This window comes from Rhinopithecus roxellana, chromosome 3 (genome assembly GCF_007565055.1).
Source record: "Rhinopithecus roxellana isolate Shanxi Qingling chromosome 3, ASM756505v1, whole genome shotgun sequence".
NCBI lineage: Eukaryota > Metazoa > Chordata > Mammalia > Primates > Cercopithecidae > Rhinopithecus > Rhinopithecus roxellana.
Genome location: NC_044551.1, coordinates 17,777,549 through 17,797,290, shown reverse-complemented (window position 1 = coordinate 17,797,290; position 19,742 = coordinate 17,777,549). Strand labels below are relative to the sequence as shown.

The following is a 19,742-nucleotide window of genomic DNA, read 5'->3' as shown; positions in this document are numbered from 1 at the left end:
ATGTAAGCTTTTGTCATGGTGATAAAGTAATTAACATTTATCTCTTAGACAAAGTACTTGCAATATTCTGGATAGTTGAACAATTTATTGTGGCTTTTAGGTTTTAGTCTCCATTTTTGTCAAGTTTTTGTTTGCACCTTATATCACTAAATGGAAAGTTTCCTAAATATTTCAAAAGTAAGTTTCCTTTTTTAAATTAATAGATACTTGGCTTTCTAATATATCTAATTAGGATTTGATGAATGTGTTAATAAGGTTTTTTTAAAAGCAATAAGTCAATTTGTGATAGATTTATTCTCCTTGATTACTGAAGCCTTAAATTTTGATACCACAGTTATCTTCTCTCTAAATCATTCCCATGCCTGTTCTTAATAACATAATCCAGATGCTCTTTTTTTCTTATTTGTTCTATTTTTATAAATTGACAGTTGTTCAGAATGCAAGAAAAAGCAAATCTTATCAATAGTGCTCCAGACACATTTTCTGCAAAGAAAGTGTTCATTTTTTTAAAATTTCATTGTCATTTTGGAATGAAGCAAGCTAATGAGTATACAAACATTCCTAAATTATCCATTTATTTTTTTCCTCTTGAAACACACATTTCTGCCAGAAAACTTTTTTGGAACATAAAATGTACAAGCAAAAGAAAAGTTTACTGAAACATTTTGTCTTATATTTCAAACCTCTTTTCCAGTAATGTCAACCAGGTTATCTGTGAATTCATCAGACAAACCAAGAATGCAGTTATCCCAGCAATGTGTGTTTCTGGGGAAAAATATTAATTAACTAGAGTCAATAATCATTTCAGGGCTTTGATCTGGGGTCACATATAAGTGAGATGTTAAGCGACTAAGGAGTAAAAAGTAAAAAACTGCTTGTGTGCTGCCCCCACTGTCTCAGGGATGGTGCTCAGAGTATGTTTTCTTATATTTGTCCTGTATCACAATCTTGGGAAGTACATTTTTATTATATATGTCTACAGATGCACAGACAGGTTCACTAAAGGTTGCATAACTTTTGTGTAGCAGAGTGGAATTCTCATGGAGCTCAAAAGCCAGGGTTCTTTTCTCTACGTGTTGCTGTGTCTTGATATTACCCTCCTAGTTAGTGTATTCAAAAGTGGCAATTCAAGGTTTGACTTCCTAGCTAGTTGAAAAATCAGTTGGGTGCGGTGACTCATGCCTGTAATCCTTGCACTTTGGGAGGCTGAGGCAGGCAGGTGGATCACCTAAGATCAGGAATTTGAGACCAGCCTGACTAACATGGTAAAACCTCATCTCTACTAAAAATACAAAAAATTAGCTGGGTGTGGTGGGGCATGCCTGTAATCCCAGCCACTCGGGAGGCTGAGGCATGAGAATCACTTGAACCCAGGAGGTGGAGGTTGCAGTGAGCAGAGATCTGGCCATTGAACTCCAGCCTGGGTGACAGAGTGAGACTGTCTCAAAAAAATTAAAATAATAAAATAAAATAAAATAAAATAAAATAAAATAAAATAAAATAAATAAAATAAAATAATTCTAAGCCTGCAAACAATAGTTGAATTTAGGTTAACTCTAGAGGAGAGGAAAGCTCTGGGATGCATAACATTTTAGTCTGAGAAAGAGGAAACCATGAGAACTGAAAGAGGGAACAGTACTTAATGTGCTGGAGGGTAACTGTAGCATGGAGTTAAAGCCATAGGAGAAGCAGTTTTAGCTCTTACGGTTTGAACTTCCTTTCAGTAAACAATCTGCCTTGAAATAAGTGAGCCTCCTGCCACTGCAAGTATCTAAGCAGAATCCCATTGGCTATCTGAGAAGAATGTTTTGAAGAATTCTTGGGCGGAAGGTTGTATTAAGTGACCTCGTAGGTCATTTCCACTCGAGTTATATTTCTAAGTGTGAAAGCATGTGTTCTAAATCAGATTCAACAGGCGGGGTCTATCTGCTGAGGTCAAGCCATATCAATTGGCACTACCAACACCTGGTGTTACGGACCAGAATGATGTAATATTTCAGATGAGATTGGCTTTCTGGTGCTTGCCCTAAATATAAGCATCTTCATTTGATTTACATAGCAAAGGGAGATCCCCATGGTCTCTTTCGGAGACTGTATGTTTTCACAGGATTTGAGAATATTTTTAACAGTTACTTGCATGTCCTTCAGGACCAGGATAGCTATCCTCTTATAATTACTCTTAGACACTTCAAAGCACCTTCTTCTGTTTCCTGTAATTCTTTACCCAACAGCATTTATAAACTTTTTTCCTATCATTCATGTGCTTTCACCTTCCAAAAATTCCCTTTCTCTCGCCCTCTTTCTTCATTCCTTTCTTTGTTCAAATCATTATTAATCACGAATTGACCTTTGACCAAAAGTGTTAGACTTAACAAAAGGGAGGTAGTTTTTAAAAACTGGTTACAATAGTAACAAATGCCATCCATGGTCAACACTCATTTATTTTCTGGAATCAACACTGTTCCACAAGTAATTGCTGATTAGGGAGTTGGCATTTATTCTCACCAAAATATCATAGTTACAGTTGACATTTTTCCACTGCTGATTTTTCTTTTGTCCTGGGTCATATCTTTTTCCTTTTTTTTTTTTTTGAGACAGAGTCTCACTTTGTCACCCAGGCTGGAAGTGCAGTGGCGTGATCTTGGCTCACTGCAAGCTCCGCTTCCCGGGTTCATGCCATTCTCCTACCTCAACCTCCCAGGTAGCTGGGGCTACAGGCGCCTGCCACCATGCCCTGCTAATTTTTTTTTTTTTTTTTTTTGTATTTTTAGTAGAGACGGGGTTTCACCGTATTAGCCAGGATGGTCTCGATCTCCTGACCTTGTGATCCACCCACCTCAGCCTCCCAAAGTGCTGGGATTACAGGCGTGAGCCTCCGCACCTGGCCTTGTCTTTCCTTTATATAACTTGTGAGGTTATTTCTCTTTTGTGCCATATAATAATTATTGTGATGGAAATTGTCATTGTCCTTTTTCTTCCCACTCTGACAGGCTGTGTTTGATGTGGACAAGAAAAAAGGGCTGACTCTGATTGAGCTCTGGGAAGGCCTGACAGTAGATGACATACAGAAGAGTACCGGGTGTGATTTTGCAGTAAGTATTTCTGTGAACAAATCCAGCCACTTGTCTTATATTATAGGCTTGATTAATGGGTGTTTACAGGACATGAACCATTAATTTGTGATCATTTTTGGAGTTGACCTTTGCAGTGAACAGGAGTAGAAGGAAGAGTGCCTCTAGATGAGAGCAGGTGGGAACAGAGCTGTCCTCTGACTCATGGGCCAAGGTTTGGCTTAGGACTCAGAAGCAGGAGGGGGACCCACCACCAGGAGCTGCTAGAAACAAGGTTGAGCTTGAGCTCTAAGTTACTTTATGTTTTGAAGGCCCTTGTATTCCTCTGTTCTTTGGTTATATGGCAGCTGTAGTTGAACTTGATTAACTGAAAAATGTGAGCCACATATGAAGAAATGATACTTCCTTATTTTTAAACCCATCTATGACTTATGACTTTCTCTAAATTCTATGCCATATTTCATCTGTTGAAAATATTAAAATATTGGGCCTCTGACATCACCAGGTTAATCATAACAAAACAGGCATGCCCTGTATTCGAAGATAAGTACATAAAACACTCAGACTTACAAAGCAGATAAATATGTCAGGGGAGTATCCATTTAAGAAACCTCCAAATCCCTTTTTAAAATAGAATATTACTGAAATGTAAATAATTGCTCTTTAATATAAGTGCTTATTCATAAATCAGTCACCTAGCTAATGGCATTTAAAGCATGGCTCAGGCTATTTGAAGTTAACCAAAGGTAAAACTAAAATGTCTCTGAAGAAATGAAGGAAAGTGTATTAGTCCATTCTCACAGAGCTAATAAAGACAACCTAAGACTGGGTAGTTTATAGAGAAAAAGAGGTTTAATGGACTTACAGGTCCACATGGCTGGGGAGGCCTCACAATCATGGCGGAAGGTGAAGGAGGAGCAAAGGCACATCTTACGTGGCAGCAAGAAAGCGAGTGTGTGCAGGGAAATTGCCTTTTATAAAACCGTCAGATCAAAGACTTATTCACTATCACAAGAACAGCATTGGAAAAATCCACCCCGATTCAATTACCTCCCACCAGGTCCCTCCCATGACACATGGGTATTATAGGAGCTCCAAATCAAGATGAGATTTGGGTGGGGACATGACCAAACCATATCAGAAAGGGATATTATTCTCATACCTATTTAAGAACCAACCTAATTAAAATGAAATATATTTATAATGAGAAGAAAATATGTTAATGTTATAGCTACACATCTTGGAGAAACTAACAAAAGTTATTTCATAAGTCATACAAATATTTTATGTATGTCTTTCCTGTGTACTACATGCCTTGCTTGTACCTATCAGTGCATAACACATTTTTTTTTTTTTGAGACAGAGTCTTGCTCTGTTGCCCAGGCTGGAGTGCAATGGCGTGATCTCGGCTCACTGCAAGCTCTACCTCCTGGGTTCATGCCATTCTCCTGCCTCAGCCTCCCCAGCACCTAGGACTGCAGGTGCACGCCACGATGCCCAGCTAATTTTTTGTATATTTAGTAGAGATGGGGTTTCACCGTGGTCTCGATCTCCTGACCTTGTGATCCACCCGCCTTGGCCTCCCAAAGTGCTGGGATTACAGGTGTGAGCCACTGCGCCCGGCCTACACATTTCTTTAAAAACAATTTGTGTTTCATAGTTCATTATCCATATAATAACTGTTCCTGGTACTCTACCAAGGTCCTTGTCTATTAACCTTTTTTGAATGTCCCTTTGGAAAAACAAGTCTCCCAGTAATACCTTGCATGCAAAGCACATCTTTAATTAACTTTTCAGTAACTTCAAGGGGAGGGATATGCTTACACTTAAACTATTTAGGATTTCTTACTCCAGTGAGAAAAACAATCTGTAATCAGCTATTCTTTATTTTTTTTTTCTATGTGGAAGAATTAACCTTTTCATCAGATAACATTTTCAAGATCCACAGAATGTTCAGTTTTTTAGCAAAAGAGAATGTACAAAGGAAGACCCTGGTTATATAGTTCTTTTTTTATTCATATGGGTAAATAAGGAATGAAAATATGGGTTTTTACTGTTCTTGCTTTGTTTTTCCAATAAAAGGTGCTGTTCCAATGAAAAGTATCTCTGTAGACCCTCTCTATTTCAGTGCCATCTCTCCTTTTCACAGGGATATGTAATCTTGTTTTCTCCAAATTAGGATGTTGAGATGCAATTTTAATTTGTATGTCAGTGTTATCCTGAGAATGAAAAGTTATGGTATCAATGGAACCATCCAGAGGACTAGCTTTTGAGCATCTCACAATCAATGGCATTTCTTTAGACTCTGACAGATGAAATCACATATAAGAGGTTATTTCTCTGTAAGGCTAGAGCTGGAGTGCCCTAATTAATAAAATATTCTACTTAATACCTGGATTATCAATAAGGATACATTCAATTACAAAAGTACATTGAAGATAGTATTTCTTTTTTAATAATTCAGAAGACATTCCATGTCCTAATTCAGAAAATATTCCCTGTGGTTATCACTGCATAGCTAGCATTGTACTCCATATGTGACTATGTACTAGTTGCTAAAGTTCTATTTGAGAGAAGTCCCTAGAACTCAGCCTTCAACTGGCAGTGAACATTCTAGAAGGGAATGATTGGCCAGTGTTGCCACATAAAGAAAAAAAGGTAAAATCCTAGTGCAAAACAATTTTAAAATGTGTTGGTAAAAGTCCTGTATCCCTAAGGATATGGATAAGTGAATGGGCAAAAGCTACATAATGTGGATATTAGCTGGTTGGGAAAATACTGGGAATTCCAAAGTAAAAGACTAAATGTGACAGCATCAGATAATAGGATGTGACAAAATTTTGGTTGTAGGATATCAAAAAAAGAATGATAATGAAGTATTTGGGCACTGTTAAAAAAATAATTACTAAGACTTTTTCATATATATCATAGTGTTACTAGCCATAATAAAAAATGGAAAAAATATGATTTCTATCACATGAAACAGCTTCTGTTTCTTTTTTTTAGTTATACTTTAAGTTATAGGGTATATGTGCACAATGTGCAGGTTTGTTACATATGTATACATGTGCCATGTTGGTGTGCTGCATCCATTAACTTGTCATTTACATTAGGTATATCTCCTAATGCTGTCCTCCCCCCCCCCTCCCCACAATAGGCCCCAATGTGTAATGTTCCCCTTCCTGTGTCCAAGTGATCTCATTGTTCAATTCCCACCAATGAGTGAGAACATGTGGTGTTTGGTTTTCTGTTCTTGTGATAGTTTGCTGAGAATGATGGTTTCCAGCTGCATCCATGTCCCTACAAAGGACACGAACTCATCCTTTTTTATGGCTGCATAGTATTCCATGGTATATATGTGCCACATTTTCTTAATCCAGTCTGTCACTGATGGACATTTGGGTTGATTCCAAGTCTTTGCTGTTGTGAATAGTGCCACAATAAACATACGTGCGCATGTCTCTTTATAGCAGCATGATTTATAAGCCTTTGGGTATATACCCAGTAATGGGATGGCTGGGTCAAATGGTATTTCTAGTTCTAGATCCTTGAGGAATCGCTACACTGTTTTCCACAATGGTTGAACTAGTTTACAGTCCCACCAACAGTGTAAAAGTGTTCCTATTTCTCCACATCCTCTCCAGTACCTGTTTTTTCCTGATTTTTTAATGATTGCCATTCTAACTGGTGTGAGATGATACCTCATTGTGGTTTTGATTTGCATTTCTCTGATGGCAAGTGATGATGAACATTTTTTCATGTGCCTGTTGGCTGCATAAATGTCTTCTTTTAAGAAGTGTCTGTTCATATCCTTTGCCCACTTTTTGATGGGGTGGTTTGTTTTTTTCTTGTAAATTTGTTTGAGTTCTTTGTAGGTTATGGATATTAGCCCTTTGTCAGATGAGTAGATTGCAAAAATTTTCTCCCATTCTATAGGTTGCCTTTTCACTCTGATGGTAGTTTCTTTTGCTGTGCAGAAGCTTTTTAGTTTAATTAGATCCTGTTTGTCAATTTTGGCTTTTGTTGCCATCGTTTCGGTGTTTTAGACATGAAGTCCTTGCCCATGCCTATGTCCTGAATGGTATTGCCTAGGTTTTCTTCTAGGGTTTTTATGGTATTAGGTCTAACATTTAAGTCTCTAATCCATCTTGAATTAATTTTCGTATAAGGAATCAGGAAAGGATCCAGTTTCAGCTTTTTACTTGTGGCTAGCCAATTTTCCCAGCACCATTTATTAAATAGGGAATCCTTTCCCCATTTCTTGTTTTCCTCAGGTTTGTCAAAGATCAGATGGCTGTAGATGTGTGGTATTATTTCTGAGGGCTCTGTTCTGTTCCATTGGACTACATCTCTGTTTTGGACCAGTACCATGCTATTTTGGTTACTGTAGCCTTGTAGTATAGTTTGAAGTCAGGTAGCGTGATGGCTCCAGCTTTGTCCTTTTGGCTTAGGATTGTCTTGGCAATGTGGGCTCTTTTTTGGTTCCATATGAACTTTAAAGCAATTTTTTCCAATTCTGTGAAGAAAGTCATTGGGAGCTTAATGGGGATGGCATTGAATCTATAAATTACCTTGGGCAGTTGGCCATTTTCACAATATTGATTCTTCCTATCCATGAGCATGGTATATTCTTTCATTTGTTTGTGTCCTCTTTTATTTCACTGAGCAGTGGTTTGTAGTTCTCCTTGAAGAGGTTCTTTACATCCCTTGTAAGTTGGGTTCCTAGGTATTTTATTCTCTTTGAAGCTATTGTGAATGGGAGTTAATTCATGATTTGGCTCTCTGTTTGTCAGTAACTGGTGTATAAGAATGCTTGTGATTTTTGCACATTGATTTTGTATCCTGAGACTTTGCTGAAGTTGCTTATGAGCTTAAGGAGATTTTGGGCTGAGACAATGGGGTTTTCAAAATAAACAATCATGTCATCTGCAAACAGGGACAGTTTGACTTCTTCTTTTCCTAACTGAATACCCTTGATTTCTTTCTCTTGCCTGATTGCCCTAGCCAGAACTTCCAACACTATGTTGAATAGGAGTGATGAGAGAGGGCATCCCTGTCTTGTGCCAGTTTTCAAAGGGAATGCTTCCAGTTTTTTCCCATTCACTATGATACTGGCTGTGGGTTTGTCATAAAAAGCTCTTATTATTTTGAGATACGTTCCATCAATACTAAATTTATTGAGAGTTTTTAGCATGAAGGGCTGTTGAATTTTGTCCAAGGCCTCTTCTGCATCTATTGAGATAATCATGTGGTTTTTGTCTTTGGTTCTGTTGATATGCTGGATTACGTTTATTGATTTGCGAATGTTGAACGAGTCTTGCATCCCAGGGATGAAGCCCACTTGATCATGGTGGATAAGCTTTTTGATGTGCTGCCGGATTCGGTTTGCCAGTATTTTATTGAGGATTTTTGCATCGATGTTAATCGGGGATTTTGGTCTAAAATTCTCTTTTTTTGTTGTGTCTCTGCCAGGCTCTGGTATCAGGATGATGTTGGCCTCATAAAATGAGTTAGGGAGGATTCCCTCTTTTTCTATTGATTGGAATAATTTCAGAAGGAATGGTACCAGCTCCTCCTTGTACCTCTGTTAGATTTCGGCTGTGAATCCGTCTGGTCCTGGACGTTTTTTGGTTGGTAGACAATTATTGCCTCAGTTTCAGAGCCTGCTATTGGTCTATTCAGGGATTCAACTTCTTCCTGGTTTAGTCTTGGGAGAGTGTAAGTGTCCAGGAAATTATCCATTTCTTCTAGGTTTTCTAGTTTATTTGCATAGAGCTGTTTACAGTATTCTCTGATGGCACTTTGTATTTCTGTGGGGTCAGTGGTGATATCCCCTTTATCATTTTTTATTGCCTCTATTTGATTCTTCTCTCTTTTCTTCTTTATTAGTCTTGCTAGCGGTCTATCAATTTTGTTGATCTTTTCATAAAACCAGCTCCTGGATTCATTGATTTTTTTGTAGGGTTTTTGTGTCTCTATCTCCTTCAGTTCTGCTCTGATCTTAGTTATTTCTTGCCTTCTGCTAGCGTTTGAATGTGTTTGCTCTTGTTTCTCTAGTTCTTTTAATTGTGATGTTAGGGTGTCAATTTTAGATCTTTCCTGCTTTCTCTTGTGGGCATTGAGTGCTATAAATTTCCCTCTACACACTGCTTTAAATGTGTCCCAGAGATTCTGGAATGTTGTGTCTTTGTTCTTGTTGGTTTCAAAGAACATCTTTATTTCTGCCTTCATTTCGTTATGTACCCAGTAGTCATTCAGGAGCAGGTTGTTCAGTTTCCATGTAGTTGAGTGGTTTTGATTGAGTTTCTTAGTCCTGAGTTCTAGTTTGATTGCGCTGTTGTCTGAGAGACAGTTTGTTATAATTTCTGTTCTTTTACATTTGCTGAGGAGTGCTTTACTTCCAACTATGTGGTTAATTTTGGAATAAGTGTGATATGGTGCTGAGAAAAATGTATATTCTGTTGATTTGGGGTGGAGAGTTCTGTAGATGTCTATTAGGTCCGCTTGGTGCAGAGTTGAGCTCAATTCCTGGATATGCTTGTTAACTTTCTGTCTCATTGATCTGTCTAATGTTGACAGTGGGGTGTTAAAGTCTCCCATTATTATTGTATGGGAGTTTAAGTCTCTTTGTAGGTCTCTAAGGACTTGCTTTATGAATCTGGGTGCTCCTCTGTTGGGCACATATATATTTAGGATAGTTAGCTCTTCCTGATGAATTGATCCCTTTACCTTTATGTAATGGCCTTCTTTGTCTCTTTTGATCTTTGATGGTTTACAGTCTGTTTGTTTTTTTGTTTTTTTTTTGTTTTGTTTTGTTTTTTGTTTTTGAGATGGAGTCTCGCTCTGTCGCCCAGGCTGGAGTGCAGTGGCCGGATCTCAGCTCACTGCAAGCTCTGCCTCCCGGGTTCACACCATTCTCCTGCCTCGGCCTCCCGAGCAGCTGGGACTACAGGTGCCCGCCACCTCGCCCGGATAGTTTTTTGTATTTTTTAGTAGAGACGGGGTTTCACCGTGTTAGCCAGGACGGTCTCGATCTCCTGACCTCGTGATCCGCCCGTCTCGGCCTCCCAAAGTGCTGGGATTACAGGCTTGAGCCACCGCGCCCGGCCTAAAGTCTGTTTTATTGGAGACTAGGATTGCAACCCCTGCTTTTTTTTGTTTTCCATTTGCTTGGTAGATCTTCCTCCATCCCTTTATTTTGAGCCTATGTGTGTCTGCCTGTGAGATGAGTCTCCTGAATACAGCAGACTGATGGGTCTTGACTCTTTATCCAATGTGCCAGTCTGTGTCTTTTAATTTGACCATTTAGTCCATTTACATTTAAGGTTAATATTGTTATGTGTGAATTTGATCCTGTCATTATGATATTAGCTGCTTATTTTGCTCGTTAGTTGATGCAGTTTCTTCCTAGCATCAATGAACTTTACATTTTGGCATGTTTTTGCAATGGCTGGTACAAGTTGTTCCTTTCCATGTTTAGTGCTTCCTTCAGGATCTCTTGTAGGGCAGGCCTGGTGGTGACAAAATCTCTAAGCATTTGCTTGTCTGTAAAGGATTTTATTTTTCCTTCACTTATGAAACTTAGTATGCCTGGATATGAAATTCTGGGTTGAAAATTTTTTCTTTAAGAATGTTGAATATTGACCCCCACTGTCTTCTGGCTTGTAGAGTTTCTGCTGAGAGATCTGCTGTTAGTCTGATGGACTTCCCTTTGTGGGTAACCCGACCTTTCTCTGGCTGCCCTTAACATTTTTTCCCTCATTTCAACTTTGGTGAATCTGACAATTATGTGTCTTGGAGTTGCTCTTCTGGAGGAGTATCTTTGTGGCGTTCTCTGTATTTCCTGAATTTGAATGTTGGCCTGCCCTACTAGTTTGGGGAAGTTCTCCTGGATGATATCCTGAAGAGTGTTTTCCATCTTGGTTCCATTTTCCCCCTCACTTTCAGGCACACCAATCAGACGTAGATTTGGTCTTTTCACATAATCCCATATTTCTTGGAGGCTTTTTCATTTCTTTTTACTCTTTTTTCTCTACACTTCTCTTCTCGCTTCATTTCATTCATTTGATCTTCAATCACTGATACCGTTTCTTCCAGTTGATCGAGTCGGTTACTGAAGCTTGTGCATTTGTCACGTAGTTCTCATGTCATGGTTTTCATCTCTATCAGTTCTTTTAAGGTCTTCTCTGCATTGATTATTCTAGTTATCCATTCTTCCCTTCTTTTTTCAAGGTTTTTAGTTTCTTTGCGCTGGTTACATAGTTCCTCCTTTGGCCCTGAGAAGTTTGATCAACTGAAGCCTTCTTCTCTCAACTTGTCAAAGTCATTCTCCATCCAGCTTTGTTCTGTTGCTGGCGATGAGCTGAGTTCCTTTGGAGGGGGAGATGCGCTCTGATTTTTTGAATTCCAGCTTTTCTGCACTGCTTTTTCCCCATCTTTGTGGTTTTATCTGCGTTTGGTCTTTGATGATGGTGACGTACTGATGGGGTTTTGGTGTGGGTGTCCTTTCTGTTCGTTAGTTTTCCTTCTAACAGTCAGGACCCTCAGCTGCAGGTCTGTTGGAGTTTGCTTGAGGTCCACTCCAGACCCTGTTTGCCAGGGTATCAGCAGCAGAGGCTGCAGAAGATAGAATATTGCTGAACAGCGAGTGTTGCTGTCTGATTCTTGCTCTGGAAGCTTCACTCAGGGGTGTACCCAGCTGTGTGAGGTGTGAGGTGTCGGTCTGCACCTAGTGGGGCGTGTCTCCCAGTTAGGCTACTCAGGGGTCAGGGACCCACTTGAGCTGGCAGTCTGTCCATTCTCAGATCTCAACCTCCATGCTGGGAGAACCACTGCTCTCTTCAAAGCTGTCAGACAGGGACATTTACATCTGCTGCGGTTTCTGCTGCTTCTTGTTTAGCTATGCCGTGTCCCCAGAGGTGGAGTCTACGGAGGTAGGCAGGCCTCCTTGAGCTGTGGTGGGCTCCACCCAATTTGAGCTTCCCAGTGGCTTTGTTTACCTACTTAAGCCTCAGCAGTGGCAGGCGCCCCTCTCCCAGCCTTGCTGCTGCTTTGCAGTTAGATCTCAGACTGCTGTGCTAGCAATGAGGGAGGCTCCGTGGGTGTGGGCCCCTCTGGGCCAGGTGTGGTATATAATCTCCTGGAGTGCCATTTGCTAAGACCGTTGGTAAAGCGCAGTATTAGGGTGGGAGTTACCCGATTTTCCAGGTGTTGTGCGTCTCAATTTCCCTTTGCTAGGAAAAGGAATTCCCTTCCCCCTTGCATTTCCCAGGTGAGCAATGCCTCGCCCTGCTTCAGCTCTCGCTGGTCGGGCTGCACCCATGAACCAGCATCGACTGTCCGACATGCCCCAGTGAGATGAACCCGGTACCTCAGTTGAAAATGCAGAAATCACCCATCTTCTGTGTTGCTCGCACTGGGAGCTGGAGACTGGAGGTGTTCTTATTCGGCCATCTTGGGCAACCCCTCAAAACAGCTTCTTTAAAAATTCTGTAATGACTGTCACAGTTTTGTTCATGATTTTGTATCAATTGAAAGTTGGAGTTTTCCATTGGAGGGCAGTATCTTGAAGGTCATCATATATCTGGAACTTGGTAGAGGCTGTGGAAATTTTGTTGTAGAAATGCAAATATTGATTATATTTCTGGAACTTTCAGCACACACCCAAAATGAGATTCTAATCAGCTGTTTACAGCTAGAGAAGCCAGCCATATGATTACTCTCCCTCAAAATGTGGATGCTATGAAGATAGGGACTTTGCTGTTTCTTGGGGATTGAGTGCTGAATCCCATGAGAGAAGGGAGCTGAGCAGGTAGAGGTAAAAGTATTACTATTATACAGGCTAGAGTGAGGCATGTGGCCTCAGTGTACAGCCGCAGCAGGCTTCCCAAATGTGAACCCCACAAATACAGAGGCTTTGTCTTCCAAATATAGGCAACACCAGAGAAACCCAGGCCTCCTACACAAGGGGAGCCTTCATTGCTAAGCTTCCATCCACTTGGCTGAGAGCAAAACAGAGCATTGCTTTCTAGGTGAAGACCTCAATGAAGAGTAAGAGTCAGGCTGAGTTAAGGTTCCTTAACATGTTAAGGTTCCTCCACATGTTAAGGTTCCTCTGCCGAAATAATCATTTAACTACATCAATAAGGGAAACACCAGAGACCAGGGTAGTTACACGAATAGATAGGTGTCCTTCCGCATGGAATGGAATATGAGAAGTGGGGAATAAAGGCTCCCCTGTCCCCAGTGCTATTGGTAGAGCCGTGTACATATGTTCATGCTCTACAAGTGCTCGTGATGCTGTTCAGTAATGCTTTCCTATGTTTAAATAACTGTGGTAAAAACTTTTAAAAAATTTACCATCTTAACCATTTTTAAGTGTACAATTCAGTAATATTAAGTGTATTCACATTGTTATACAACAGATCTCTAGCACTTTTATAACTTGCATCTCTGAAACTATTCATTAAACACTTAATTCCACAGCCTTTGGCAACCACTGTTTTTGCTTTCTGTTTCTATCATTTTGACTGTTCTAGATACCTCATATGCATGGAATCATAAGCATTTGCCCTTTTGTGACTGGCTTGTTTTGCTTAGCATAATGTATTCAGGGTTCATCTGTGTTGTAGCATCTATGACAGGAAATTCTTCTTTTTAAGGCTGTATAATATTTCTTTGTGCATATATACCACACTTTCATTACCCACTCATCTGTTGGTAGACATTTGGGCTGCTTCCACCTCTTGGCTACTGTGAATCGTGCTGCAAAGAATATGGATGTGCAAGTATCTTTTTGAGATTCTGCTTTGAAATTTTTTAGATATATAATTCAGAATTTGGATTGCTGGATCATATGATAATTCTATTATTAATTTTTTGTGGAACTGCCATACTGTTTTTCACAATGGTTGCCCCGTTTTACATTCCCACTATTGGTGCACAGGGGTTCTAATTTCTCCATATCTTTGCCAACAGTTATCTTCTGTTTAATAGTGGCCATCCTAATGGGTGTGAGGTGATATCGCATTGTGGTTTTGATTTGCATTTCTCTGGTGATGTTGTCAAAGTTTCTCATATATTCTGGATGCTAATCTCTTATCAGATATGACTTTTGAATATTCTTTTCCATTCCACAGGTTTGTTTTCTTTGACACATGGTAGTTTTTAAGTTCAATATAGTCTTCTGTTTTTTATGCTACTAGGGCCCAACATTTTCACAACCAAGGAATCCTTTGGCTTATTTTTCTCCCATTGTCCTCAGATTTTGTAAGAAGTCTGTCTCCCAGATATTTAAAGAGTCAAAATGATGTCATATTAAAGCTGTGACAAGCTAATGAATATGTCAAATTTCTTCATTTTTTGGCTATACTTACAGCATTCAGTATGCCAATTAGTTGATGGGCCAAAGTATTAGGTTGATGCAAAAGTAATTGTGGCTTAATAAATGGTTTTGTCATTGAAAATATCAGCTTTCAATTGGTTATTTGGGTTGTTTCTTTTCTGATGAATGCTTAAGCTATGTAAAATAGGTGTTTTTATAAACCATGTGTCTGTGGACCTCTTTTGAACAGTATTTCTTTAATTTTATCTTTTTAACTTAAAAAATTAAAGTGTAATCCATATTTAAACATTATGTGGTAGAATAAACTTCCAGACGTCACTAGTCATACACCCAATGTATGTTCCATATTGAGCTGTAAAATGTCGATAAAATAGAACTAATTTATAGTTCTTGCTCCCAAGAGCCTTGGCCTTATTCTCCAGGCAGGAATATACCCTAACAAACCAGTGGCAAAACAAACAAACAAAAACTAGTAAAAGCATTGCTTATTAATATGTTTGCAGTGGAATCTGAAAGAGGCCAGCTGCAGACATTCCTTGCCAAATTGAATAAATTTATACTTTCAGTATCTACTATGAACTGGCATTCTACCAGAGTTAAGCAATATACTTTGGGGATATTAATGCACTGGAAAGACAAATCATTGGCTTATCTTCTATACCTAAATCATGTCACCTTGTGCTTAGCCTGTAGATCACGTTGGCAGAATAAGCTCCTTTGGCTTGCATAAATTTACAGTGTTGATGAGACTGGGAGAACAGAATGTGAAATGGTGATTTAGTAGATGTTTTTCATTAAAAAGCAGGCAAAGTCAGTCTATATAAAGTGTTATTTTTGATGTCATTTTTCACATTGAGAATGTAAATGACATTAAGAGCTCAAAATAGGGCTGACATAACAAGGAAAAGGATCAGATGTTTAGTTAAAAAAATTAATGTGTCCAGTTTCTTTTTCAAGGAAGTGCTATGAAGCATCTATAGAAAATAATTTGTAGTAAAAAAAAGTGTCACTAAATTGGGCTAGGCACGGTGGCTCTTGCCTGTAATCCCAGCACTTTGGGAGGCCGAGGCAGGTGGATCACCTGAGGTCAGGAGTTCAAGACCAGCCTTGCCAACATGGAGAAACCCCGTCTCTACTAAAAATACAAAAACTAGCTGGGCATGGTGGCGCCTGCCTGTAATCCCAGCTACTCGGGAGGCTAAGGCAGGAAAATCGCTTGAACCCGGGAGGTGGCAGTTGCGGTGAGCCAAGATCGCGCCATTGCACTGCAGCCTGGGCAACAAGAGCGAAACTCCGTCTCAAAAAAAAAAAAAAAAAAGAGGCCGGGCGCGGTGGTTCAAGCCTGTAATCCCAGCACTTTGGGAGGCCGAGACGGGCGGATCACGAGGTCAGGAGATCGAGACCATCCTGGCTAACACTGTGAAACCCCATCTCTACTAAAAAATACAAAAAACTAGCCGGGCGAGGTGGCGGGCGCCTGTAGTCCCAGCTACTCGGGAGGCTGAGGCAGGAGAATAGCGTAAACCCGGGAGGCGGAGCTTGCAGTGAGCTGAGATCCAGCCACTGCACTCCAGCCCGGGCGACAGAGCGAGACTCCGTCTCAAAAAAAAAAAAAAAAGAGAGAAAAAAAAATGAAGTTTCACTAAGTTATTTCCACAGATGCTCTGTTGTTTAAAAAAAAGAAAGAAAATGAACTGTGAGACATACTTATCTAAATACTAAATGTTATTCTTAGTAGAGTTGAAGATCTGTGTATATGTGTGATACTACTTTTTGTCTACTTATTCTGTTTGTCTCTATGTCTACTCTTAGAAATCAGTCATGATGCATTCTCATTTACCCTAAGCTATATACCAAATCGTGCTGAACTTTTTTATTCTTGTTTATTCTTATTTATTCTTTTAGTAGACCTTTTTGCCATTCTGGTTTAGTACTTTAGTAGAAAAATGGAAGACAGGACATTAACTCTTGATACCATAAAGAGTTAATTGTGAAGAGCTAATGCAGACATTATTTATAAATGAACTAAAACTACTTAACCTAATGAAAGCCGAATGATTGCCTGTTCTTTCAGTTTTTAATACTGATTTAACTATCAGGAACCTCCCTTCTAGTTCTTTGAAACTTAATTATCTACTTATTCATTCATTTGTTCATTTATCAATTTAAGAAAATATTGTTTATTCTGGAAGGTAAAATGCTAATTGGGCTCATTTCAGTTGCCACATCTTTGAGAATTTCACAAAGCACCCAAGTTTTGGTATTTCCTTCTTTCCATGGGGACTGTTACTAACTAGAACCCAATCAATATTTGCCATGTTGAATTAAGGAATCTGAACCTGGTACCACACTTTGAAAAATCTGTCACAGTTAAACTGACCACTTATATTTATGGTTCTCCTGCAACCAGCTCTACCTTAAATATACATTCATTGTCACTTTTCTCTGCTTGAAGATTTGCAGGAAAGCATTGACTATTTTATACACTGAACATAATTATAATCAACATTTGATTGTTTTAATGCTCTAACTTCCATATTTTAATAACTTGGAATCCTCTTATTGCCTTTGTATCATTTCTGTTCTGATTATGAAATTTCCGATAAGATTTATCATTGATCGTACGTCTCTTCATTAATATGTATTTAGGTAATTGAAAGACTACATAAAGCTTCTTTCAACAATATTATGAATTGGCTGGATCTCTTTTGAGGTTTTGGAGACTTGGGGTTTGTACTGTGTCTTAAATGAAGTCTCAGAGGCATCAGTCTCAGAGATCAGTGATTGATCTGACAGGGGGCTTGGTTATTGGGATCCTTTGTTTTCCTCTGCTCCTTTTCCACCTGCTCCTTGTTGCCAGCCTTGTTCATCCTTAATTTAGGAGCTAATACAAGAAGGTTGAGAACTATGAAATACCCAAAATGTAAACAGAACTGTTCTGTCTCAGGGTTTCAGGGTAGAAAATCATATGGAAACTCCAGGGAATGTCTATGGCAAGGCTGCTTGTTTCCTACATGATTGAAATTTGCAAATTAAAAGGACAGAGATTTATATCATGCAATTTTTCATAACTTGATTTTTTTTTCTCTTTTACCAGGTTTCACCAAAACTCATGCCAATGCAGCAGATCGCAAATTGAAATGTGAATATTTGTACCAGGCTGCGTGTTTTTCATTTTAAACACATAGGATTTAATTGAAAGGACACCAGTAATCATAATTGTGTATTTAACAGGTGGTTTTTGATTAGTTTTCTTCTAGGGTTTCAGACTTTATGCATCCATATAAACTGTTCTCTAGGCATGCTGTGACATTTTAATAAAAAGCAAAAGGAGCATTTATAATTATCTCATTTGGTAAGTTCTGAGAAGGTTGTCTTTATAATAGGTAATTATATTGAATGCATTTTCACTGAATATGGTATGTATGCTAAATTATATGAACCTTTCCCCAAGAAGGGCCCTAGAAATTGATGTGGCTTTCCTCTTAACTATTAATTATTAATCCTGAAAGAAAGATAACACATGTGATTTTTGTGGTTAGGAGAGTTGCTGTCATGATTGTTTTTTCTTCAACCTCCTCTGACTTTTCTTTTGGGGCTTCAGATTTTATGATTACATCTTCTAGAGCATCCCCCTTCTTCCTATACTGCTTTTAAACAAATGCCCAAGAAGGCAAGCAGGAATGTCTCTTGTGGGGGAGAGCAGGGAGAAATAATTAGTTCAAACCAACTATCTGTCTGTGCTTTTCAAAGACTAAGGCATATTATAGGAATAGGAACAGAAGAAACTGATTCTTCTGTTTTCTCATTTTAAAACAGTCCAGTATTCCTTTGTATTCTCAAGGGTCCTTGAGAATATTTCTGTTATTGAGACCCTGTGGGCTACTTGTACTGTACCTCCTCTCAAGCCAAGAAGGGCTGCAGGATAATTTACCATGAATCCTTAATAGCAGTGACAGCAGTGTTAAAAAATAAAAGGTGCTTTACTTTCAGGCTCTCGTTTTGGTTCAGAAAAGATTTTAAATATTGAATGACACTTCTACAGAACAACGATTTTTCTTCTGCCAAGGCTACTTCCTTTAACAAAGTCTCTTTAATTCAGTCTTGTCCAACTAGGGAAAATAATGAGGGACAAGTCTAGGGATTTGAAGTCAGTGAACTTTTAGTGTCAGGGGATAAACATGGTGGGTAGATCAGGTTTGAAGGAGACTTCCTTAGAGGTATTCTCAATACCAGACAGGGGCCCATGGGAATAACTTCAGAAGCATCCCGGATAATAGATGGGTAAGAAGTCTAGGCACCCTGAAGAACAAGTGAGACAGCTGGCCTCTGGACAGAGGTAGGCATAGTACAGTACAGTATATCATTCCTCTGGTCCTAAATATAGGAATGTATTCATGTTTTTAGGTGATGGTGGTCATTGAAACTCACTTGTCTTCAGGTGTAGCTACAATTGTGTAATGTACAATATTAGAGAAAGGACAGGCTTTTAATAAGTAACACACACTGTATATAAAATAGCCTTTCTGGCTGGCCACGTGGTTAAATGTATACCTTCCCAGTACTGGGGGGAAAAATGACCTTTCTTAGAATGTGCAAGTTTCATGAGAGTAATATATTGATATGATTTTGAAAAGAATTGTTGATAGTTACATCTTCAAACTTGCTTATCACTCCAGTATGCAACTTTAAGATATTGTGATTCTAAGTAGATGACTTTATATTCTTGATTAAAGAGTGCTATACATGTTAAGAAATGCATTAAGGAATATAATAAATATTCCAAAGTGATATAGATCAGTGTGATTGTCCTTTATTTCCCTTGGGTATGGCATTGCTAAATGTGGGAATAATGCAACAGATTGTCAGGATAGCTAACAATAAAGTCAGCACACATCACGACTTCTAGTCAAGTTGTTGCTTTTCTTTTTATCTTACCAGAGAAAAGATATTGTTCTTCTAGAAAGATCAAATGAACATTGAGTTTCACAGCTTGCTCCTTGTCAGAACCTGCTATGTTTGTAAAAATCATTTATCCAAGGCTTCATGGGTGAATCCTTGTTCGCTTTTTGTGTGACATTTTCCTTTACTGTACACATTAGTTGCCTAGTGCTGTGAGTTTATTTCCATTTTGAAGTGGCTCTAGTGCTAGTCTGCTCAGCATCTGTGTGGTAACAAAGGGGTGGGGATGTCCCCAGGATTTGCTACTTCTGGTAGCTCTCCTCAGTCGACAGTGGTTATACCCAGGGTTGTGCATATGACCAAGGATGTACCAGTTTATTTCTCCAGCATTTAAAAACAGATGAGAAGTCATCTTTCTTACTCCT

The 19,742-nt window shown here is 39.0% G+C and overlaps 1 protein-coding gene across 2 annotated transcripts in view; it reads left to right on the top strand.

The window, feature by feature from the left end:
- The window catches only part of OXCT1 (3-oxoacid CoA-transferase 1), a 151,889-nt gene extending 132,679 nt beyond the window's left edge, over window positions 1-19,210 (top strand). For both annotated transcript variants that reach the window (XM_030927441.1, XM_030927440.1), the window contains 2 exons: window positions 2,991-3,092; window positions 17,513-19,210. In XM_030927441.1, coding sequence (XP_030783301.1) covers window positions 2,991-3,092; window positions 17,513-17,554 — 144 coding nt within the window. In that variant the 3' untranslated portion in view covers window positions 17,555-19,210. The remainder of the gene's footprint in view (window positions 1-2,990; window positions 3,093-17,512) is intronic.
- The last annotated feature ends 532 nt before the right edge of the window (window positions 19,211-19,742 follow it).